The sequence below is a fragment of the Loxodonta africana genome, chromosome 18, assembly GCF_030014295.1.
Source record: "Loxodonta africana isolate mLoxAfr1 chromosome 18, mLoxAfr1.hap2, whole genome shotgun sequence".
NCBI classification, from domain to species: domain Eukaryota; kingdom Metazoa; phylum Chordata; class Mammalia; order Proboscidea; family Elephantidae; genus Loxodonta; species Loxodonta africana.
The window spans coordinates 38,029,913-38,056,375 of record NC_087359.1 but is presented as its reverse complement, the minus strand read 5'-3'; the positions used below and the strand labels follow the sequence as shown (position 1 = coordinate 38,056,375).

General features: G+C 37.6%; 1 protein-coding gene across 2 annotated transcripts in view; it reads left to right on the top strand.

Moving 5' to 3' along the window:
* The window catches only part of SKAP1 (src kinase associated phosphoprotein 1), a 297,177-nt gene that overhangs the window by 61,818 nt on the left and 208,896 nt on the right, over window positions 1-26,463 (top strand). The window contains exon 3 of one of the 2 annotated variants that reach the window (XM_010594359.3): window positions 14,459-14,484. The exons of the other annotated variant lie outside the window; for it this stretch is intronic. Coding sequence (XP_010592661.2) covers window positions 14,459-14,484 — 26 coding nt within the window. The remainder of the gene's footprint in view (window positions 1-14,458; window positions 14,485-26,463) is intronic. 2 annotated transcript variants of the gene reach the window in all.

Here is a 26,463-nt window from a genome sequence, read left to right as displayed (position 1 = left end):
CCTTATAGGACAGAGTGGAATTGCCTCATACGGTTTCTAGGCTGTAGTCTTTATGGGAGCAGATCATTAGGTCTTTTCTCTCACAGAGCTGCTGGTGGATTCAAACCACTGACCTTCTGGTTAGCAGCTTAACCACTGCACTACCAGGGCTCCCTGTTCTAATATAGACATAGGGTATCGTTTGGCCAAAGAAATGTTAAGAAGGCTTCTGATGGCCTCTCACAGGAAAGTCTTAAGCTTGGGAGACAGAAATATGTTGAAATGCAGTAACCACCTTAAGACTTAAGAGTGGACTCCCTAAGATGTTAGAACAGAAATATGGGAAGAACCTGGGTCCTTCATAACCATGTTGGGCTCCTTCCCCAAAGCCTGGATTCAGCTGTCTCCAGGCTTTTTGTTATGGAGGAAAAATAAACTTCTACTTGTTTAAGCTACTGTCAGTCAGATTTTCTGTTATTTGTAGCTAAAATAGTCCTAACTGATTGAGTGTCCAGAACTGAACTCATTGTCTTATATTCTACTTCTCTTTTTTCTAGATCCAGGCTGCCAAGGCAGAATCCTGGGAGACATTCCTGACTCCTCTGTCTTCACTCTTCAAAATATCAATGAGGCCTATTGTTTTGTCATCCTAAATCTGTCTTCTCCTTTTTATTCTCTTTGTCACTGCTTAAACTGTAGCCATACTCAGAGCATTGTAAAATTCTCCTTTCTGGCTCTCTGCCTCAAGTCCCTCACTTTTCTAGTTTATTTTGCTCCTCCATTCTGCTGAAAGGGCAAACTTTTTTTTTTTTAATTGTACTTTAGATGAAGGTTTATGAAACAAACTTGTTTCTCATCAAACAGTACACATATTGTTTTATGACATTGGTTAACAACCCCATGACATGTCAATGCTCTCTCTTCTCGACGTTGGGTTCCCTGTTACCAGCTTTCCTGTCCCCTCCTGCCTTCTTGTCCTTGCCAGTGGGCTGTTGTGCCCCTTCAGTCCTGTTTTATTTTATGGGCCTGTCTAATTTTTGGCTGAAGGGTGAACCTCAGGAGTGACTTCATTACTGAGCTAAAAGGGTGTCCAGGGACCAAACTCTTGGGGTTTCTCCAGTCTCTGTAAGGTCAGTAAGTCTGGTCTACATTTTTCTCCAGCTGTATCCGGGACCCACTTATTGTGATCTCTGTCAGAGCAGTCGGTGGTGGTAGCAGGACACCATCTAACTGTACTGGACCCAGTCTGGTGGAGGCTGTGGTAGATGTGGGCCATTAGTCCTTTGGACTAATCTTTCCCTTGTGTTATGTTTAGTTTTCTTCATTCTTCTTTGCTCCCGAAGGGTGAGACCAGTGGAGTATCTTAGATGGCTTCTCACAGGCTTTTAAGACCCTGAATGCCTCTTACCAAAGTAGAATATAGAATATTTTCTTTATAAACTATGTTATGTCAGTTGAGGTAGATGTTTTGAAAGGGCAAACTTTTAAAAGTGGTAATTTAATTATTTATGCTATAGGAGAAAATTTATTAATGTGGAATGATAAGATATATACTATAACTGAAAAAGTAGGTTAAAAACATACAAAATCTTACAGAGAAAAATGCCTGAAAAAGAAAAACACCAAAATGTTAATGGTAATGATCTCTGGCAAGTGGAGCTTGAGTGATTTTTCATTTCTCCTTTTTATTTATTTGTATTTTTCAACTTTCTTCAGTGAACATGTATTTAATCACATGTCATTAATATCAGAGTCTTTCCTATTTTAAAAAGGGGGAGGAATTTAAGAAGGAAGAGTATTTGATTTTCAGAAGGGAAAGGAGTTAGCACTGAGAGGAAAAGAAATGTGGAAAGAGGGAATTGTGCAGCTTAGCCTTGAGTCACTTCTGTGCCAATAAATAGCTGTGTTTGGAGGTGTTCTACTCTGTTCCTAGAATCATACACACATAAGAAAGTGGAATTATTTTTGAGCCATATGAAACACAGCAGACCTTGGAGTAATTTAGATGACTTTTCTAAAATATGTTTTGTTTTGCTTTTTAAATAAAGGAAGTTCATTCTAAAGGTCTTCATTAGATTAGGTGTCACTAACTGGGAACAACTTCCATTTCTTACATATTATTCCCGTGAGCTGCACTGGACTGACACAGGATGAGTTCTTCATTATAAAAGGATTATCTACACGACTGTGTGACTATTTAGTAAAATATGTGTATTTGTGAGACCGGTTTTCCAAAGTGGTGGTGCTTGAGTAAACCATTCACTTCCTCCTCTTCAAAGCATCAGGCACCATGATTAATTTTTATGTTTGTCATAAAGAGAAATTGAATCAACTAAAAGCAGGCTGTAAGTGTGAGGATTACAGACAGGAAGCAGTTAATTTACTTAACAGATATGTATTAGCTATTCGTTTACTCTGTGTCAGGCATGATGCCAGGTGATAAAGACGTTGTCAGATAAGACATAATTCCTGTTTTTTGAGGCGTTCTTGGGCCAGTGAATGACCAGAGCCAGTATGAAGCCCACTGTTCACAGATATCTTCCCCAGAAAGTCTGAAATACTTGGTTTCAATTTGGTACATGCCTGGAATTTCACCGTTTAAAGATTCATGTAGGCTCATCATCCTCTATGAAAATACAAATTCACTTGGAGGGTTAAGAGACTTTTGCTTGTATAGTGGTGTGCATTAGCCCTGTTCAGTGGTTTTCTTCTAACCCTTGGTTAATTTAAGGTGGGTACACTGAGGAAATTCAATGGCCAGCAAGTTTGTTGAACCCCTGTAATATGCAATGCACAGTGCTAGATGCACTGAGGGTTATAAAAGTAACAGAAGATCCTTTTCCTCAGAAGGAATGTGGGCTTTAGAGATTCTTACCTCTGCAACTTAAGAATAACAGTCACAGCTAACATTCTTCATAGATTGATCTGTCATGGTCCAGGCAGGACCTGTGTCAAGGGATTTACATGCATTATCTCATTTAATCCTCCAAATAGGTGTGTGAGGTGGATACTGTTATAGTCCCTATTTAGCGGATTAGAAAGTTGAGGTTCAGAGAGGTAATCAGCTTGCTCAAGATATGCCGAAGTCTGAACTCCGGATACCTGTGAATGTGACTTTATTCGAAAATTACATCTTTGCAGAGGTAATTAGTTAAATTCATATGAGGTCACACTGGAGTAGAGTGGGCCCCAATCCAATATGATTGGTGTCCCAAGAAGAGATAGAGACACACAGACACACAGGGGAGAGCCATGTGATGATGGAGGCAGATATCAGAGTGATGCATCTCCACGAAGGCGTGCTACCACCAGAAGCTAGGAGACAGGTATGGAGCAGATTCTTGCTCAGAGCCCCTCATCAGAAATCAGCACTGCTGATGCCTGATCTTGGATTTGTAGCCTCCAGGACTGTGAAAGAACAAATTTCTATTGTTTTAAGCCACCCAGTTCGTGGAACTTTGTTACAGCAGCCTTAGGAAACTAATGCACTAGGTAACCTAACCACTTTTCAGAACATTGTGTCTATGGAAAAATACATTCTTAACGGCCAACTTTATGCTTCAACTTTTGAAATATGATTGGTTTCTAAATTAAATTCTGTTTTTACTCAGATCTGTTAACAATATTTAATAGGTTTTTAAAGCTGGTCTAGAAAACTTACCACTATCCATTACTTTGTTTCATTAGGAAAATGTATTCCCACGTCTTAACAGCTAGTTTAGAAATGAGCTTTTGGAACACAGTCTATGTATACTTAGACTGGGGGCTGCCTATCTAGAACTCCCTTAATAGGCATTAAGTAAATTGGTAAAATATGTTTGTTTTTTGAAACTTGCTCCATCATGTGAATCATCTGGCTATTTTGCTAAAAAGATTCCTAGGTCACTACCCTGGAGATGCTAACTCACTAGATCCGGGGTGGAACATGGGCATCTGTGTTTCAGTGAGAGCTCCAAGGGATTCTTAATCTCAGTCAAGTATGTAAAAATCTTTATGAGAAAACCTCAGCTGTGTGTGTATATTAAAATATCTGTAACATAAAGTTGGCATTCTAACCATTTTTAAGTGTACAGTCCAGTGACATTAATTATATTTACAACATTTTGCAGCCATCACCACTGCTCATGTCCAAATTTTTCATCACCCCAAACAGAAACTCTGTAGCCATCAAGCTTTAACTCCCCGTACTCCCTACCCTCAGCTCATGGTAACCAGTGATCATTTGCTTTTTCTAGATACTTGATATAAGTGGGATCCTACAGTATTTTTCCTTTTGTATCTGGTTTATTTCACTTAGCATAATGTTTTCATGATTCATCAGTGTTGTAGCATGTATCAGAACTTCATTTCTTTTTATCACTGAATAATATTCCATTCTATGTATTTACCGCATTTTGTTTATCCATTCATCTGTTGATGGACATTTGGGTTGTTTCCACTTTTTGGCTATTGTGAATAGTGCTGCAGTGAACATTGGTGTAGACCTTAGTTGTTTTTTTTTTTGTTTGCTTGTTTGAGGTAAAAGTCTACTTTGGTTTTCAACTGAATTTTAACAGTGAAGGGGAAGAAGGGAAGAAGGATTTAATGGAGGAGGTGTGGGTAGAGACTGGTGATTGGGTGGTGAGGTGGTTGTTAGATGCTGTTGAGTCAGTTCGAACTCATAACAATCCTACGTGCAACACTGCCCAGTCCTGTGGCATCCTCACAATCATTGTTATGCTTGAGCCCATTGTTGCAGCCACTGTGTCAGTCCATCTCATTGAGGGTCTTTAGCTTTTGTGCTGATCCTGTACTTTACCAAGCATGATGTCCTTCTCCAGGGCCTGGTCCCTTCTGATAACGTGTCCAAAGTACATGAGATGAAGTCTCACCATCCTTGGTTCTAAGGAGCATTCTGGCTGTACTTCTTTCAAGACAGATTTGTTCTTCTGGCAGTCCGTGGTGTATTCAATATTCTTTGCCAGCACCATAATTCAAAGGTGTCAATTCTTCTTTGGCCTTCCTTATTCATCGTCTGGCTTTCGCATGCATATGACGCGATTGAAAATACCATGGCTTGGGTTAGGTGCACTTTAGTCCTCAAAGTGACATCTTTGCTTTTTAACGCTTGAGGGAGGGTCCCTTTATATGGTTGGAGATAATTGACAGGAAAGCCTTACCATTAGGGCTTAGGACTTGCCAGTAGCTGACAACATTTCAACGTAATTAGCTTCTGGAGTTAGGAGATGGAGATATGGTCAATAGCAAATAATCTTGGTCCTTCCCTTGGCCTGATGTTTACTTGCTGTCTTATGTCCTTCCCTGTGGTCTAATGCTGGAGAATCCCTAGCAGTGGTATGAACTGGAAGTTCTGGTCCCACGACAGCCAGGAAAGACCTGGGATTGACTGTGTGTGGCCGAACTGCTAGAAATCCCTGACCTGTATTGATAAGGCATAGAACAGGTCTTATGGCCATTAGCCTTTAGATCAAAGTCAGTTTCATTCTTTATGATTTGGATAATTGGGTACTTTATGCTTAGCTGTGACTGCTGTAGGCACTGTACAAAGAAATAAATGGGCAAGACTGATCAGTATAGAATCTTGTACAATTAGGGAAAATTCAAGTTGGGGGCAAAAGCAATATTCTGGAACAAGCAGGTTGATAGGAATTTGGGAAAACTATATGAAATAATTTAGAAATGATTTCTAAGTTTCTGTGTACATCTCAGTTGTTAACCAGAAGAAAGTGTACACATGATGACAAGAGCCTTATGAAAATTTCAGTAATTCCTTGTCACTCTTGGAGAGGTTACCAGAAGAAGCCTGTTTTCTAGATTATTTTGGTACAGTGTGAATGAGTGAAATATTATTATGTCTTTAATTAGGATTCTGTTGTTATTTTTCAATTAATCTGTGTCAGTAGCGTTAGCATTTGTATTAAATCATTTTCTTCATGAAAGCTTTTAATGAGGAAACAAATTGATTGTATTTATATATTGGATTCTTGCCACTACGATGTGTATTCGGTCGTGTCTTTTGAAGTATATTTTTTCCAGTCATCTTGTGGTTAGTCTTTGAAGCCATACTTGGGGAAAAAATTCATTTGGATGAAGGTTTTAATTTGACAGGGCTTTCTTATTTTTATCTTTCTCTTTGTCCTTTTCTTCTCTTCCTTTGATTTTTTTGCCTGTTCTTGCCTTTATGCAGATAATTTAGAGGAAAATGAAGGCATCCCTACCTTATTTGGAATAAAACCCACACTCCTTAGTACTGCAGTCAAGGCCTTGTGTGCCTTATCCTCTCCCTGCCTTTCCAGCCTTGTCTCCTACGCCTCCCTGAAATGCCCTTCATACTCTTCTCATACTAAGATAGACCTTGCTGTTTCTCACCTTCATTCACTTATTAAGCGAGCCTTTATTGACCACAGGCTATGTGTTACGGCCCCTTGAGGTTTAGTGACTTAGACAAGAAGATTATCATGTAGTATTGTAGGCACCCCTGAGAGGTGTACACAGGTACTGTGGGGGCACTTAACACAAGAGACTTAGCTGAACCTCGAAGAACCAATGAAGGGTTTGCTAGGAGAAGAAGAGGGCACAAAAGGAAGGTGTGCTGTCAGGAAGGAGAGCAGTATGTGAGAACAGGAGTGTGAGCAGGAGCTGAGTAATATACTGGGGAGGACCTGAGAACTGGGGTGAGCCACTGGAGAATTTTAAGCAGGGGAATGGTAAGGCTGGGTTTGCATTTTAGGTTATTAAAGTAATGATGATAATGACAAACAACTGACACTTAGTGGATGCTTACCAGGTGCCAGGCCTAGTGCTTAATTCTTTATGTGCATTTTCTTACCTAATCCTCCCAAGAACCATACTAGGCGGATACGGTTATTATTTCTATTATAAAAATGAGGAAACTGAAGCTTCAGTTAAATAACTTGTTTAAAGTCTCACAACTGGAACATGGAGGGGCTAGTTCTCCAATCCAGGCCTGTCTGCAAACCCTTTGCTCTTCACTGTCACCGAACTGCCTTCTCCATCATCATTGCAGAGAGCGGAGAGCAGCAGGATGATGGCAAGAAGACCATCACAGATGTGGTTACATTGACCTGGGTGAGGCATTTGAGGGTTTGAATGAATCCAGTGCCTGTAGAGATGGAGAGGAGATGGATTAAAAAGATTTTAGGTAGTAGAATCTACAGATCTTGATGACTGGTGGGATATACTTAATAATAATGAAAGAGGTAAAGGGATGATTCCCAAGTTTCACTTGGGTGGATGGTGATGTCATCCATTGAAACAGGGAACACAGGAGTAGGAGAGGTTGCGACTTGTGGGACAGAGGAAAGTCCTACACCTGAGAGAGAAGAATAGAATAATAATATATCCTGCTTTAGAATGTTTTAATTGCAAGCACTGTAGTCAGGTGTTTACCTTTGCGGGAGAGGAAACAGTCCTAATGCTAGAAAGTAAGGGAGAAAATATTAGAATGTAGGTTTCCAGAGACACTGTTTCAATGAGAGAGCATATGGAGCATAATCACTGACTAATCAAGAACAGCCTCCCAGGTTTCTTTCTTTCTTTTTTTTTAAATTGTATTTTAGATGAAGGTTTACAGAACAAACTAGTTTCTCATCAAACAGTACACACATTGTTTTATGACATTGGTTAACCACCCCACAGCATGTCAACACTCTCCCTTCTCAACCCTGGGTTCCCTATTACCAGCTTTCCTCTTTCTTCCTGCCTTCCAGTCCCTGCCCCAGGGCTGGTACGCCCCTTTAGTCTTATTTTGTTCCGTGGGCCTGTTTAATCTTTGGCTGAAAGGTGAACCTCAGGAGTGACCTCATTACTGAGCTGAAAAGGTGTCCGGGGGCCATACTCTCAGTGTTTCTCCAGTGTGTGTCAGGCCAGCAAGTCTGGTCTTTGTTTTTGAGTCAAAATTTTGTTCTACATTTTTCTCCAGCTCTGTCCAGGACCCTCTATTGTGATCCGTGTCAGAGCAGTCAGTGGTGGTAGCCGGGCACCATCTCATTGTTCTGGACTCAGCCTGGTGGAGGCCATGGTAGATGTGGTCTCTTAGTCCTTTGGACTAATCTTTCCCTTGTATCTTTAGTTTTCTTCATTCTTCTTTGCTCCCGAAGGGATGAGACCAGTCCTCCTAGGTTTCTTGCTGTTAGTACCCTGAGTGGATGTTGGATAGATTGTAGCAGCAATTCTATGTAGTGAAAGTATAATAGAAGATGTTAGTGTAAATAGGGTTTTATTTTATTTTTTATTGTCTGAGAATAGACTTAAAACAAATTTTTTTTTTTATCATGGGTTATACCATCAACATCAGATAATGTTGTTTGTTATTTAATAAAAGCTTAATTGTGACCATTATATTTTGTAAGTAGGAGGGTAATGGATTTTCTTCTGGGGCAGTTTCTAAAATTTATAAATATAAATAGAAGACCACGGAAATATTACATCCCAAAAAAGAACCAAGGTCCTTCTTTTACTTGAGTTATATGCTTGTTGTCTGTAGTTACCATAATATTTATTTACTATCTTAGATTGTCATCTCTTCATATACATAGATCTGATATTTTAGACTAGATTGTAAGCTTCTTATAAGGAGGTAGTAAGTCTTATACTTTTGATGGGATGAAAGGAACTGGGACCTTCTCGTTTGTGGTACCTTCCCATCCCTCCCTGACTCCTTCTAAGGCTGGTGGTACCTGGACCCCTGGGTCCCAGGCCTCTGGTTCTTCCACCAGATGGTGCTCTTTTCCCATTTCTGTTCTTGGGTGTCACAGACCACATTATCCTTTGCCACTTACCCGTTCTTTCTGCAAGGTCGTAGGGAGAGCATTGGTGGTAGAAAGAGCCAGAATTCGAAATCATTGTGAATCTTCACAACTGAGAAAAGAGGTTATAAGAGATATATACAGTGTATAGACTATTAACATTGCTCAGCAAAGCCATTTCCTTGAGCATAAATCAGCCTCTACCATGTAACTCATTACTCAAGGCCAATTGCAAGGGGGTTTTCCTAGTCTTATCAACTTGCTGTTGAAGCCCTGCTCAACCTAAGATTTCATTTCTAATGCCAGAATAACGCTTAGATGTTAGTGTTTGTAGTCTGTTTGGAGACAGTCGTTACCAGAGAACAGAGATGGTCAGGAGGGAGATTGAAGAGTCTGGAAATTGAGTGTTGTTGCACACAGCCTCTGCATCCTGAAGGTGCAGTGGTTAAAAGCTTGGCTGCTAACCAAAATATTGTCAGTGCAAATCCACCAGCTGCTCCTTGGAAACCCTGTGGGGCAGTTCTACTCTGTCCTGTAGGGTCACTATGAATCGGAATCAACATGACAGCAATGTGGTTTTTTTTAAGTCATCAAGAAGAGATTTGATTTTGTTCAGTAGGTATACCAAGGCAAGGGATTTATGCTGTGTTTAAATTTCTGTAAGTCACAGGAGGTAAAATAACACTTTTAATATTTAAGTTGCCTTGCAAAAAAAAAAAAAAAATTCATCATGTGTCCTGGACTCTATCGCATCACATATGTTGACCTTTCTGGATAAAAAAATATTATGCCATTATAACTTTATTCATCTAACACAGTAAGTCTTATCATTTTTTGGGGCAGAGGAGGAGTTATTGATACTTTTGGAAGTCTAATGAAGTCTATAACCTCTTCTCCAATAAAAACAAAACATGCATTACTTTTTACCCACGATTTTAGGGAGTTCATGAATCCCGTAAAGTAAAACTGTGAACTCCACAAGCATAAATGTATATACATATATGCTTGTTGTTAGTTGCTATTAAGTTGATTCCAACTTATGGTGACCCCATGTATGCATAATAGAACTACGTTCCATAGGGTTTTCAAAGCTGTGACCTTTCAGAAGCAGATCACTAGGACTTACTTCCCAGTTGTCTCTGGGTGGGTTTGAACTGCCAACCTTTCAGTTAGTAGTGGAGCACTTAACCATTTGCACCACCCAGGGACTCCAGCATATGCCTAGCATTTATTAAGTGCTGAATATGTGTTTATTGTTTTATTATAATTAGGAAATGGAATTTTTTTTCCTTCCTAGGTATCGAATTAGCTGGCTGAGGGGGTAAAGCTCTGAGTACTATAATCTCAATAACCATGTTCATTGATTTACTCCATGGTCAAGAATTTAATCCCCCAAATATAATGATTTAGAGTCAGTAGCCTCATTTTCGGCAGAAATCTAGTAAAGTGTTTCTGTGAATCTTGGGTGGCAAGGGTAAGATAGTGTGTTTGGACCTTGAAAGTTACTGAAATATATCTGTAGATGGGCCAGTCTATTTTAGTCACCATTTCATCCACTCACCTGAGCAAAGAACTTATCACATAGAAGGTATTCAATAAACATTTGTTGACCGAATGACTGAATTCTTTTAGAAGAGTAAAATATCTGTAGGGAAAGATGATCAATTTTGCTGAGTGTCTTAAAGTTAGATTATATTTTCAAGGCTTTGCTCCTTAATTTTTTTTTATAGGGCTCATTCTTCAATTAGTTACTAGGGTTGGAAATTTATCTGTGTAACCATGTCATCTCTTGATGCCTCGGTTTCTTCATTTTCAAAATGGGCATAATAATAGGGTTGGAATGTGGAGTAAGTGGGTTAACATAAGTGAACTGCTTAGAACAGTGCCTGACGATATGTTCAATACATTTTAACATTGTTATTATTTTTACTACTACTACAGCTGCCTATCAAGATTCCCTTAATGCAATTTATTTGTTATGCATTTTCCTAAGTTAAAATTCAATTAAAACTCCTTTAATTTAAAAACGTGAACACTACATATAGCCAAATGCTGTGAAATTTTATTGTTCCATTTTCATTTTTGGAGGAACAAGTGAAGATGGGTTTATTTTGACAGAATGTGAAAACAATAATCATCAATATGGCTGCAGCATTTTCTCCGTGCTCATTCTGTATTCATCTTTTTTCAGTTACAAATATCATTTTCATGGACCTGATGATGTCGAATATGGATATTGCAGAGGAGCGATAACTTCACTTTCATATTGAAGCCATAGCTTCAAAGAGAAGATTAAGGAAGTGTTTGTTATCTATCTGCACAGGCCTGATATAAAATTCTCAGAGGCTTTTAGGGTAAACACAATTCTGTGTGAGTGTGTGTGTGTGTTTTTGCTTTGATACACTTCTATTGTGGTCTCTGTATTTTGATTTAAAATGTCTAGTTTCAAACTTTGTTGGACTCTCTGGCTAAGGCAGAATTGTTTTCAGAGTGAAGAGTAAAAATTGGAAGATGTTGGCAGGATTTGACTAAATGCCTTCCGTGAAGTGTAGAATTCTCTAGTGAGGAATCGTCTTCCCAGAGGACATGATAACGGCCCTCCATGGGGATATGTTTAATAAGAGAAGATGAAGACCTTAAATGTATCCAGTGGAGAATAATCCATGTGTCCTCCACTGAGGGATGAGATTGCTCACCTTTTGGCCTCTCAAGTGTCTTCTTGAGCTGTAGGATAGAGGCGTTTGGTTTTTTGTTTGTTTTAAATAGATTTTCTTTGGGATTATTATATAATTAATACTTAGAGTAAGAAGACAGGCAGGGTAGGTAGGGTAGCAGGATAGATTTATACCTTCTGAAAAAGAAGGAGACTAACAGTCTACTTTGTCACTCCATGTCAGTTCCTACATCTGATTTTTATTGACAGATATTTAATTACAGTATTATCAAGAACAAAGCAGATTCCACTATTTAACATCAACTAGATAGACCTGTTTACTTGATACTGTTCCTTCTCTATAATCAGTGTTCTTAATATATATGTACTTTCGAGAGAAACAATATTCTTAATATATATGAACTCAATTAAGATCATCTTTCTTCTTAACTAAAAAGAGAAATTAGGAAACCAGGGTCACTTTATAGTAGGTAGAGAAGGGAACTGAAAATACGCATGAATTGAAGTGGGGGTTGTGGGAGACGGAGGCACAAAAGAGGAGGCTGAAATCTTCAGTGACACATTTTACCGCTGCACCAATTTGCCTAGGTTTGGCCTTTTAACTGCTACTTGTTTAGATTTTTTCCGGGCCGATAAATGAGAACAACAACAAAGTTCCTGCTGTTGCCATTATTAACATTTTGGAAAAAGGAGTATGTGTGTGTGTGTGTGTGTGTGCACTCTCATGCCCTAATTTTTATTTATGTTGAACTAGAGGTTGAGTAATAATTGGAATTGGGGTCTGGGACAGTGCCTCAAGAAAAGATGGAAAACAGCATTTAGGTTTGTAATTGCCTGCTCTTTGATAATTTGCTATGTGGTTTTTTAGGAGAAAGGGTTTTTGCAGAAAACTCTTCACAGTGACCAGGTACCGTGGGAGGCTGCACTGTCTCCTGGGTGGAGGTTGACTCATCATACTTACATAAAGAACTTAGTTAAGTTACAACATGCCAGTCCCAATTTACATTGACGTGGACACCTCCTCAGCTGTTGCAGCTTTGGATCCCCCACTACTTTTCTCTCCCCCACCCCTCTTTTCCACTGCTGGTATCACTGCTGTCTTGGACTTTCCCTGTCCCCTAACCCAGGCATCACACATTTTCCTTTGATTTCTGACCTAGAACTGTTCTGAGAAAGGAAAGGAACAGGAATAGTCAATCGTGAGGTTTTTTTTCCATCTTTCTTCCTCATTCTGATACCCATGACCCCTTGCCATCGAGTCAATTCTGACTCATAGCAATCCTATAGGACAGAGTAGAACTGCTCTATAGAGTTTCCAAGGAGCACCTGGTGGATTCAAACTGTTGACTTTTTGGTTAGCAGCTGTAGCACTTAACCACTATATCACCAGGATTTCCCTCATTCTAATATTCTCCCCAAATTTAGCCCTGGATTATGGCAGCGTACTTCCCATTGGCATCCTTCCTCTCTCTTTTCTCAAGTATTATCTTACAGAGTAAAGAAATAACCAAGATCTCCACTGAGGTGATGTTCTTCCTCAAAGTAGCCAAACCGTATTTCAGTTATATACGGGAAGACATATCATTATCACCTGTGTATTGTTCTGCATAATCTTTTTTAGGCTATAAACAGTTTTAAGAATTTTATAAAAACTGTGGACTCTCTCCTCAGGAAAAAGTACTCTTATGTACATTTATACTGCTGAGCAGTCAAGATGAGAATGGAACAATATCCATTCTATTCAGTGGCCTAGAAGTCAAGTCACTGTGTCAATAGCAAGACTTAAGGTGCAGTGACTGTGAACCAGATTTGGAGTATGTTAGGAATGAGGAGGAGGTAAGGAAATAAAGAGAGCAAGTATAAACAACTTTTGAAAATTTCACTGTGAAGGAAGGGAAAGAAGATAGCAGATGGAGAGATGCGAGGGGGGTAAGGGAGAGGCTTGCTTTATTTTTATATGAGCATAAATGCTGTTGGAATGGGTCCAGTTGAGAGGAAGAGGTTGAATATACAAGAGATAAAATCAATATAGAATAATGCAAGGTTCCTGAAAAGGCAGGAAGAAATGGGATCCAAAGTACAATAGACTTTCGTGGGTAACCATTATATAGAACATTGTTTCTGTGGGAAAAAATGCAATTTGGTTTCCAAATAAATGACTTACAAATGATCCTTTCTCCCACCGCCATTTCGTTAGTTTAAAACTTCAGGGGCTGCTGGTTTTGCCAATCATTTCCCAAAATAAAAGAGGAGCTAGAATAGCACAGCAGACTTCAAGAGCTCCAGTCTTGGCTCAGGCACTAAAATGTTAGATGACTTTGAGTAAATTGTTCATGCTTCACCTTTAAAATTAAGAATTTGGGCTTAGGAGGCATTTGGGAATGTGTTGTGGGTGTTTTGGTTGTCACAACAACAGGGGTGGCACTGGTATTTGATGCCCAGGATCAGCAATGCTCACCAAAAAAACCCAAACCCACTGCCGTCATCGAGTCGATTCCGACTCGCAGCGACCCTATAGGACAGAGTAGAACTGCCCCATAGGGTTTCCAAGGACAGCCTGGTGGATTCAAATTGCCGACATTATTGCTTAGCAGCCATAGCTCTTAACCACTGTGCTACCAGGGTTTCCCCAGCGATGCTAGCTGTCCTATAATTCACAGGACAGTTTGTCACAGCAAATTGTCCTTCCCAAAGCCCATAGAGCTCCTGATGAGAATATCTGAGCGACCGGGTTCTGAGGCCCTCAGTGACCTCTGAGGGCCTTTCCAGCTCTAAAGATAAAATTATCTAAGGCGTTAAAGAAAAAAAAAAAAATCTAAGGCGTTACAGTGAGTTAAATGCAGCTTAGAGCCTTCGAGAATCTTTCAAATCTCAGGTATAACCCTTTAATTTTTCTCAGTGACTAGCCATGTTGGCTAGTTGTTGACGATTTAGCAAGCCTTCTGGACTGGATGCCAGAAGCTACTTTATGCCGTCCAAGATTGAGAAATAATTAAGTACAAGTTTGACTTATCTCCCTTTTTCTCTCGTATTCCAGGTACCACTGGGAATTTCAGCCCCAAGGTGAGTTCTCTTGGATCATTTATAGTTTTACACTAAAAAAAAAAAAAAAAAAAAAAAAAGCTGTTTACTTCTGTCTTTTCTAAATAAGCTTCTCCGCAGAGTGTTATTAGCAGTTCCGAGGAGAGTTAGTGGAGTGTTTGATTAACCTTCACCCTGCTGGGCCCCCTGCCCTGCTTTTTAGTAACAAGAGGCTCCGATTCTTCTGCCTTCTGAGTGGATTGCTGCTAGATTATTTTATTGAACCAAAACTATAATATACTTTTATTCCTTGAGCTTTGTTAGATGCAAACAGGATCCACCAGCATTTAAATAAAATGGTGGCTGAGTCCATAACAAAAACCTTGGGAGGGTTCCAACTCAGCTAATCCTTCATTTGCTCCAGAAATAAATTCCAGTATGTTACCTCCTCGATCACAGTGCTCTTCCACACAGCCTGCCTGTCTGGCAGTAGAGAAATGTCAGAAATGGAGCAGCGTTGAAATTCCCACTAGAACAGTGTTATCACATTTTAATATGAGCCTCACTGCTGCCTCGGTGCTTCTAATTGCTTTCAAACCATTGTTTTCCTGCTTTTGCTTGATGAACCCAGCATCTGGCATGATTCTAAAGAGTACAACAGACAGCTGTGTGCAAAATTAAAAAAAAAAGGGGGGAGCAGATTAAAATACATTTTTAAAAGGTTCAAAATTGGAATGTTTTTTCTGAATTCAAACCATTTGAAGGAGTATGTTTAAATTATATCTGTTCCTTCTTTTTAGCACTCTGGTTGAGAATGATAGAAACATCTACCTGAATATTAATTGTCTTTATTATAAATGGAGGATTTTTATATCAAACTAGCAAACAACTTATGAATTATTTTGCTCTGTGACTTTTCTTTCTCTTATTGCTGTTAATGTATCCAGTGTCAAGTGTCCAGTTTTTGTTGTTGGGTGCCTTTGAGTCGATTCCGACTCATAGTTGACCCTATGTGACAGAGTAAAACTGCCCCATAGAGTTTCCTGCCTGAAATCTTTATAGAAGCAGATCACCAGGTCTTTTCTCCTGTGGAGTGGCTGGTGGGGGAAAATTCAAACTGTGAGTGATGATACTAATTTTATTAAAATTGTTGTTTTCCTAGCTCATACTTTGTTTTATATATTTCAGATCTATATAAGACTTTCTTTAAAAGCCAACCTTAAGAAAGGAAAATCTTATAATTTTAAAGCTTTTTGACTCTTGTAAGCTAAAGTCAGGGTGTTTATAATACCTGTAATAATGTAATGTGGTGTTATTGTATATCTCACTTTTCTAAAGCATGTATAGCTGAAAACATAGATTGACTGGTAGAGAAGTATATGTAACAGTTTGCTTTGCAAATGTGAGATATGCTATTCAGGGAATGGCCCTATAGTTCAGGGTTTAACAGATGTTAACCAAAATCCACAAGGGGCAGAACATGAATGTGAACTGGCAGAAATGAATGGAACTGTGAGGGTAGAATTAATTACCTAAAGGAGAAATAAAGAATTAGTGTCAGAGATGTGGTATAGTAATGTGTTGAGAAGAGAAAATAATTTTGGAATTTAACACAAGAGCCTCTATAGGGCTAAAAAAGATAAAGGGTGCGTCTTACCAGATCTTTGTAATAATGGCATTGCAGTCATTTTCCAACACAGGGAAACTTCTACACATACTTTCTCTCTTAGAGTGAGGGTGGAGGTAGAGCTGCCAAGGGCACAGCTGAGAATAGTTTATTTAGAACAGAAAGCGGTATTTGCTTCTCAACAATGATTGAATATATTTAGCAAAATCTTTGCTCATTTGGAAGTAAATGCAAAGAAAGATCAAATAGAAAAATCTATATTCATTGCATCTTGCCCCCAGCCTTGCTCCTCCTGTTTTTTTTCTTTTCTTTTTGGGCAAAGGGAGTATCTTTTACCTTGACCTTTTGATCAGATCTTAGTGGATTGTGTGCTTCAAAAATTGATGGGGTGGTGGGTGGGAGCAGTGATAGTCTATATAAGGATCTGCAGGACAATTTAGAACTGTGAAAAGAATAGGAATATGTAAGAAAGAACAGCTGGCAGAAGAATTTTAAAAACACTGAAAGACTAGGTAGTATGGGGTGGAAGTGAGAGAAGACAGAAATGATGGGTCTGAGCTTTCTTAGCATTTTTATACATGGCAGGAGCCTCTGTGCAGGAAGATGATAGTGTGGATTTTATTAACTCTTTGTTCTTGCCTAATTAGACGCTTGGTTTCTTCAGGATATTTGAACTTAACCAGAGTCTGGGGACTGGAAGGAAAATAATCCTTAATTATAAAAGATGCATTGCTTTTAAAACTCCTTTAAGAGCACATATTTAAACATCTGGTTATGGTAAAGTCTGTGATGAGTTGGTACAGTGCTCTCTGAAGGAGAAACACTTAAAGAAAGACATTTGAGAGATGAACCACCCAGGCTTAGAGAAGGAATATCAAGCAAAGGTTTTCTCATCTATCGTTCCATCTAATCCCAGGTTTAATGTGATGGAGGACGGACCATGAGATAGTATTAGGGAGAGTCTCATCCCTGTTCTGGAAAAGAAACATGCATGGTAAAGAGATTGTGGACTTTGATGTCTGACAGACCTGGGTTCAAATCCCATCTTTACCATTTAATGGCTCTGTGACTTTCGCAAGTTAATTGACGTCTCTGAACCTCAAATGTGCCAGATACTGTGCCAAGTACTTTACATACGTTATCTTACTTAACCCTCAGAATAACCCTATAAGATAAAAAAAAAAACCAAACAACCCTATAAGATAGGTACTGTTAATATATCCATTTGACAGATGCAGGTACTGAGGCATAAAGAAGTTACACTTGGTCAGGGTCATGCAACTTAAGGATTCTAACTTGGTCAGTCTGACTTCAGAGTCTACCATCTCCCTTAAAAAAAAAAAGTTGTATTGAGATATGATTCACATACCATAAAAATCACTCTTTTAAAGTGTACAAGTCAGTGGTTTTAAATATACCCACAGAGTTGTACAACCATTACCACGATCTAATTTCAGTACGCTTTCATCACCCCAAAAAGAGATCCTGTACCTATTAGCAGTTCCAGAGGCCACAAAACTTCATCATGGTGACTGTCTCAGAGTTGTTATGAAGGTTAGTATTAATTTGTATAAGTGCCCAGCACAGTGCCTCGGCGTAGTAAACAATAAGGAAATATAGTTTATATTTATGATAGTGTTAATGGTAAGTCTTTCCCTCATATTTCCACGCAAGTTTTCTTATTGGTCTGTTGCCTACTTCCTGAATGAGGTCCATTAAAAAAAAATAATTAAACATAGGGAAAAGAAAACGTGATCCAAAGATTTTATTACTTTAGTGTAGAGAGGGCGTAAATGAAAGAGCTCTTTTAGTTACTTCAAATATGATTGGAGAACATGGGGAAGCCTTCCTGTTTTTAGTTTTATTTTACAATAACACTTAAGATGCCTTTGACAATTCAAGTCCTGCTTACTTAAAAAATTTTTTTTCCTACTTAATTGTTTTACTTAAAATTACAAAGATAAGTCACTGGAATCTTTGCCATAGAATTTTTACCATTTTGGTGATTCGTCAGATATCTAAAAGATGATATTGATCAGCTGTCTAAACAATATCAATTTTGCATTTTGAATCTGATTACAATATCACTGATTTCCTTCATTTTGTTTTAGTTTCCCCTTTATAAAATGAGTTTGTCAGTTATAGTTTAATCAATCAAAATTTTGATTTTAATGTATAATATTTATAATTCAAATTTATTGCTATAAAAACATCCTCATGAATGTTAGACTTGTCTGCTGTGGGCCCAGAGTTAAAACAAATGGCACAATAGTGAAGCAAAAATTTAAGGTAGACCATTGGAATACTATATGTGTGTGTATGTATGTTTATGTATATATGCACGCATATACATGTGTATATGTGTGTATATATGTATATAAAATCAGATTTTTTGTTCAGTGGTCACTCACATTTGTGGTAATGGTATATGTAGGCTAGTAATATTAATGCCAACTTTGAATATCTGCATGGGTGATATAGAGGGTTTCTGAGAAAAATATCCAACATTTCAACATGAAAATTTCCTACTGTATGAGTCTTAAAATTTTAATTTTGAAATGGCAAGCCTATATTTCTTGTCAAAGCAAATTGATCCCTAAAAATATAGCTTGGCAAAATCAATAGTCAAAGTGAATAAAGAAAATGTTATTATAAAATCAGGGTGACTATAGACTAAAAGCAATTTAAGACGAATATCAACTAATTTGTGGACCTTCTTTGCATCCTAAGTCAAACAAACTATAAAAATGACATGTATGAGAGAATTAGAAATTTGAACTGATTGGTTATTTTATGTTATTAAGAAACCACTGTTAATTTTTCAGGTGTGATAATGATAATGTTACGTCTTTTGGTTTTTTAAATAGTCCTTATTTTAAAGAGAAACGTGCTGTGGTATTTACAGATGAAGTGATATGATGTCTGACATATTATTCAAAACAATATGGCAGGGGGAGAAGAGGTAGGGTGCAGATGAAAAAAGATGAACCATAAATTGACAATTGTTTAAGCTGGATGGTGTTGTACATAGGGGTTCATTACACTATTTTGCCTACTTTTGTGTATGTTTAAAATTTTTCATGATACAAAGTTAAAGGCAAAAGAAATCCAGGTTGGGATTAGTAAGAAAAACATGGCATTATTTTCTTATTCTATCATGGCACCTAGTATATTAAATGCATAAGATACTTTAAGTATTTTGGTCACAATATACCTAGAATAGTGTGCTGGTTTTTTTTTTTTAATTTCCATCTGTATGTTAGAAAGTTAGTGTTTTGTGATGGAAAGAGCATGAGCTTTTAAATCACACCTGAATTTGAATACCAGCTCCTCTACTCACAAGCTTTGGGAGCTAGGGCAAATGACATAACCTTCTAGAGCTTCAGTTTCTTCCTCTGTAAAACTTCCACTAATAATATGTACTTCATAGTTATTATGACTTGTAATGAGTTATAATGAGATGATGAATGCATGAAGGGTGCTTGCCACATGGAAGGTAGTTACTAAGTGGTAACAAGTATTATTTTTATGTTTCAGAGTAGGTCTAGTCAAGTAAATGCATGTATGGAACTCTGACAATATATATTACACGTATCTTTCCATAAAATTCATCTGTTCCTGCTGAACCCTGGTATAGGCCGTGCAACCTGCCATGTGTGTGTTTGGAAGCTTTGCCTTTATGGGGTGTATGTGCAGAATTTTTATTGGTAGGCACTTTAGAGGTTAGATTTATGAGCTTGTTGCTCTATGATGTCTGGGATATGTTGAATCGAAGCACGGATGTCACTTAACTTCTCGTCCCTTACTATCACATACTTGGAGCATGTAGTTATGACAACTACAAGAAGCAAACCATTAAAGCAGCAAAGAAACACCATCTTTTCACTTAAAAAGAGAGAGAGAGAGAGGGATTTTCCTTTGAAGTTGAAGAGAAGTGTTTTTGAATTAATGGAGTGTACAGTGATTTTACTAAGTTTTATTTATGAAAATTCCCTTTGCATTCATGCCAAGAGGTTTTAGCACAGTTGTAAGTAGGATTTATACAAAGAAACACAGCCTAAATTTATGATGTGTTTGCAAATGTAAGAAAAAGTCTGAATTTACAATATTTGTAATTTATTGTTAAGTATCTTTCTATCACTATTCTTGGAATGCTAATATTTTATAAACATAAGTGTTAGTTATGAACCTGGAATATCCTAACCTATACTACTTTTTAAAAAGAAGTCTTCTAGAATGTTCTACATGTCTTCTGGGGATTTAATAGGAGGGAAATATACACAGGATGAATACTCCTGCCTTTGGCTTTGACCCAACCTTTTAGCATCAACAATCTTGACAGTTGCTTTTGGGGCTTGGCTTCCTTTAGTCATGTTCCCTCTTTCCTTTTTATGTGCTATGTATTTTATACAAATTAATCTGTGGAAAGGGGATAAACATATACATTGTTTTTTGAAGTTAATTACTGACTTTGATACCTTTTCAAATATTGTACATCCTATACATGTCCTGTTGTGTATGTGTTTTAATTTCTTAGAGTGACAATGTATTTTTAAATTAATACACTAATTTTTTGCAACTACTGTTTCTTCAGTAAAAAGACTCACATTTTCCCTTTTAAAGTTAAAATTTGCTAAGATTTTTGTGTCCTTTCTAAATTTCCTGTTGTAGAGTAGATAATATTGAGACATAAGAAAAAAAAAATTGACTCATGCAAGTGAAAGAAGTAATCATTAGAATCAGGCGGCGCTGCCTTCTTTATTCCTTGCACATATTATGTACAAACATGTTCATTATAGCATTGTTTAAAATAGGAAAAACACCAAACAGCCTAAATCTCCAGCAATAAGGACTCAATTATGCTACCCCTGGTTGACACAGTGGTTAAGAGCCTGGCTGCCAACCATAGCTGCTCCTAGGAAACCCTGTGGGGCAGTTCTACCCTGTCCTATAGGGTTGCTATGAGTCAGAATGGACTTAATGGCAATCTGTGTTTTTTTTTTGTTTTTTTTTTTTTAATGTAATAGAATGCTGTATAGTGGTGTAAAAGAAAATAGTACGTATATATGTATAAGAAACCCTGGTGGTGTAGTGGTTAAGTGCTGCATCTGCTAACCAAAATGTCGGCAGTTCGCATATACCAGGCGTTCCTTGGAAACTCTATGGGGCAGTTCTATTCTGTCCTAGAGGGTCGCTATGAGTTGGAATTGACTCAGTGGCAACGGGTTTTGGTTTTTTTATATATGTGTAACACAGAATGATCTCCAAGGCATATCGTTATGTTAAAAAAGCAGCTTGGGCAAACAGTGTACAGTTTGTTTCTGTGTGTGTATGTGTATGTGTGCATATTTTTATTTGTTTATAGAATGCTTTTGCAAGAATACAAGAATCTGTTAACAGTGATAGCCTCTGGGGAGGGGGATATATGTATGAGTGGAAGAGAGAATTTTGTTATATATATCCTTTGGTACCATTTAAATTTTCACCATGTGCATATATTATTTTTTCATTTTAAAAAGTTATTAATAAAAAGCGAGGTTACTTATTTCTAAGATAAATGGTTATGACAAAAATATGGATACAAGAAAATGCTACCAATTAAAAAAATAAAAAGCAAAAACATACACCCTGTACAGAGAGACACTTTAGATAGAAAATTCATAGAATATCCAAGAAATTTCACAGTGGTCGTCTATGGTGCGAAGGACCGTCTGTGTGTAGGGAGGAAGGAGATGTGCTTTTCATTATGTGCCGCCTTGTAAGACTGGAGGTTTTTATTCTGAGCATGCTTAACTTTTTAAATTTAATAAAGAAGCTTACCAAACACTTGGTTTAACATGGTGGCACACTCTTTTTCAGTAGAATCATGATTCGGTAGTATCTATTCAAGTTTTCCACCCCATCTCATTAATTGTTTTATTTACTTATTTATCCACTTATATTTATTTATTTTTACATATGAATTTTTGGGTGAGGCCCTGATGATAGTATAAAATAGCAGCACTCTCTTTTTTTAGTGTTTGAGAATTAGCAATATATAGGTGTGTTGACTTATCTCTTAAAAGTGAATTCTGAAATGGTCACTGATAATGAGTGCTTTTTTTTAACCCTATCTCGGTCTTTTTATATGTGATAATTAAAAGTTCATAGAAACAAAAAGACAAGCAACCAATTTAAAAATGAGCTAAGGACTTGGACATATATTTCTCAAAAGAAGAAATACAGATGGCCAGCAGCACATGAAAAGATGCTCAGTGCCATTAGCCATTCCAAAAAGAAACTAAACCCATTGCCATCAAGTCAATTCCAATTCACAGTGACCCTGTAGGACAGAGTAGAACTGCCCCAGAGAGTTTCAAAGGAGCACCTGGTGGATTTTAACTTTTGGTTAGCAGCTGTAGCACTTAAACACTACACCACCAGGGTTTCCATTATGAAAACCACATTGAGATGTCACTTCGCACCCACTAGCATGTCCATTAAAAAAAAAAAAAAAAAAAAACGGAAAATAACAAGTGTTGGCAAGTATGTGAAGAAATGAAACCTTTATACATTGCTGGTAGGAATGTAAAATGATGCAGCCACTGTAGTTGGGCAGTTTCTCAGTATGCTAAACATAAAATTACCATATGACTAATAATTCTACTCCTAGTTACATACGCAAAAGAATTGAAAGCAGGGACTTGAACAGATACTTGTATACCAACTTTTTATAGCAGCTTTTTTTTCACAATAGCCAAAAAAATGGAAACAGCACAAATGTCCATCAGCAGATGAATGGATAAGCACAATGTGGTATAGCCATCCAATAGAATATTATTCAGCTATAAGAAGGAATGAAGTACTGACACATACTACAATATGGATGAACCTTGAAACAGGATAAGTGAAGGAAGCCAACATAAAAGGCCATATATTGTATATTGTATGATTCCATTTATATGAAGTATATCTAGAATAGGCAAATCCATAGAGACAGAAAGCAGATTAGTGGTTGCCAGGGGCTGGCGGGAGGGGAAAAAGGGGAATGACTGCTAAATAGGTAGGAGATGAAAGTCCTGGAACTCCATAATGGTGATGGCTACACAACATTGTGAATGTACTTAATGCCACTGAATTATACACTTTAAAATGATTTATAATGGTAGATGTTATGCTATGTGTATTTTACCACACACAAAAAATCAGAGTACGGTAAAATAAAGTTCATAGAACTTCAGATTCTTTTCCTTATCTAAATGGCAAGGAATATCAAGTGATCGATAAATGTGTAACTGCTTATGTTTATCTGATTAGTTGGGGACTTTTGTTGAGAAAAAAATTCATAAACTTTTTCTTAGATAATTTATAAACTATTTTCCTTAGATCAGGCAAGGAGTACATTTTCTGAACACAGGATTTTGGCGTAAAAATTAATCTACCTTAGGAATTCTGCTTCTAATGATTTTTCATGTTCTGGATCCAAAATATTGAAATGTGTGGTTAATTTGAGTACAAACTTTTTTGGTTCTTCTTATTAAACTATTTTTTTAAAGTAGATTAAGCCCTTGAACTTGAAACCCATTGAATTTGCTTGATATTTGAAGGCTAAGTAATGTGACGGATGGGTCCAACTCCATGAAGAAGCATTAGTTTTTTTCATTATGCTTCCCCTTAACACATACTTCTCCCAGAAACTTGTTTAATAGTTACTGTTCACCAGAATGGCTGAAGTATCACTAATACAGGAAATGGACGGCTTAGTTATAAAACCAAAAAAACCAAACCCATTGCCGTTGAGCTGATTCCGACTCATAGTGACCCTGGACCCTAGAGGACAGAGTAGAACTGTCCCGTAGAGTTTCCAAGAAGTGCCTGGTGGATTCGAGCTGCCAACCTTTTGGTTAGCAGCCATAGCACTTAACTACTATGCCACCAGGGTTTCTGCTTATTTATAGGTAAAGGAATTTATATAAGAAGTAAAATGAAGCTTCCAGTTACTGCTGACTCCTTTAAGGCAAATAGTGAAAGAACCAATCATATAAACCTGTCTGTCCTCCTTGTCAGTTTGACATGTATTTAACACACACAAGCCAGCCAGAAAAAGTTCTTGAACACCATTCATCTCTAAAAGGTATTTACCTAAACTTAAAAGTGATTCTCCTTAACTCTTTAAGATTTTTGTGATAGTGAGAGGTTTGGTGGGGGTTGTTACCACTGCATGCATTAACAGGAGTCCTTGTTTGCAGTTGAGTGGGACATGGGAAAACCCAGAGCATTAGTAGCATTGAAGGCGTATTGTCCTTACAGTGAAAACTCATCCTTTCTTGAACATGATAATTAAAAGCTGGTTCACATTTTCAGGCCTGCTAATCTAATCCACAATCCATTCTTTATTATAGATGCACTGTTTTTTTTCTCTAAAAAGAAAAAAACATTTTTTTAAAGTTTAATTGATAGCATTTGAGTATCCATATGGAGCTATAAATATTTATCATCCACGAATCATCCAGAAGTAAATGTGTTACACAAATGGAGTCTGTTCATCACCCACCAAAATTTTGACCATCCTTCCAAAGGGAGATATGCAGTCTTTCTGCTTGTAGTGTTTACCAGGAGCAGAGCCTGTTCCTGGTATTTAGAGGGTGTTCTGTCTTCCATATGTAATTACTCAGAATTCCTACCCTTCTTGTCATCAGAATTTTTTTTTAAATAATTTTTATTGTGCTTTAAGTGAAAGTTTACAAATCAAGTCAGTCTGTCACATATAAGCTTATATATACCTTACTCCATACTCCCAATTAATCTCCCCCTAATTTTTTAATGAGTCAGCCCTTCCAGTCTCTCCTTTTGAAACAATTTTGCCAGTTTCTAACCCCCTCTGCCCTCCCATCTCCCCTCCAGACAGGAGATGCCAACACAATCTCAAGTGTCCACCTGATACAAGTAGCTCACTCCTCATCAGCATCTCTCTCCAACCCACTGTCCAGTCCCTTCCATGTCTGATGAGTTGTCTTTGGGAATGGTTCCTATCCTGGGCCAACAGAAGGTTTGGGGACCATGACTGCCGGGATTCTTCTAGTCTCAGTCAGACCATTAAGTGTGGTCTTTTTATGAGAATTTGGGGTCTGCATCCCACTGTTCTCCTGCTCCCTCAGGGGTTCTCTGTTGTGCTCTCTGTCGTATATGCACTGTTTTATTTTTACTACTTGGACATTTGTAGAACATTTCTTATATCGTTCCTGTAGCCTGTAGATTGTGTAGAAGAGCAGGACTCTCTTTACTCAGTCCCATTCTTTTTTAGCAGAATATTGGAATCCAGCTTGCCTTATAGTTTCTCTTAGAAGTTTCTTGATGGTTATGTCGGGCCACTAATCCTAAATGCCCTGAGATTAGAAGTAGGTGCTAGAGTCATCTACAGTTTGTTGGGGAAAAGGAAAGCAAAAGCTGAGAGGAGAGACCAAGATGAGCCAATAGGAATAAAATAGCCACTTTGATGTGGCATTATATATTTTTCAAAGCATTTTTCTGTTATAAGACTTAAAACATGTTGGTATCAGGGGGAAAAAATAAATTCTTGAACCAAGCCAAGTCAAAGCCATATTTGGGTATGGAACAGCTTGATTCATTTTATATGAAGTAGGGTCAAAATACCCAGGATCCAATGGATTCAAACAGAAGGTGCTGGGAAATTCTTTTTTTTTTTTTTTTTTTTTTAATATTTTGATCTGACTGAGCCCAAAATAGTTGTATTAAATTTTGTAAACAAAAAATTCCTACCAAAAAAGTGGTATTAAAGAAATCACTACAACAATATCACTGTAAAATATTTGGATTTATGTTATCTGAATTCCTAAAAGTCACAGGGTAAAATTAGGGATTTCTCTGGGGACTTTTATATTGAATGAGCTTTGGATCCGTGAGCCTCAGGAAGCCACATCTCAAATGTCTAACATTTGATTGCTTTTCTTTAAGGACTTATTGTTCTGATGAATAAAATTAAAATATTTTTAAAAGGAAATGCTGAATTGGACCAGCTCCTTCTTGACCAAATCATTGGCCACATTGGGGTTTATCTGTCAGTTACAGCCCCTGTACCTACTATTACTACTACTAATAATAATTTATGTTTTGATTATAAATTTTTTTGTTTAAATAAAAAAATACTAATTTGTAAGATCATGCCGTAAATTCAAGTCATTGCCGTCACTCAGTTATGTTTTACCTTTGAGTAGTGATTGTCATTTATAAAGCGTGCAGACTTGGAGCCTGTACAGCTCAATGGATTAGAACAAGGGCTTAATAATCAGACAGGGTGGGTTCAAAGCCTGGCTTTGACACTCGTGAGTCACTTAAGTGACTTTGGTTAAGTTATTTAACCTCTGTGTCTAAATTTCTTCATCCGCAGCTTTAGA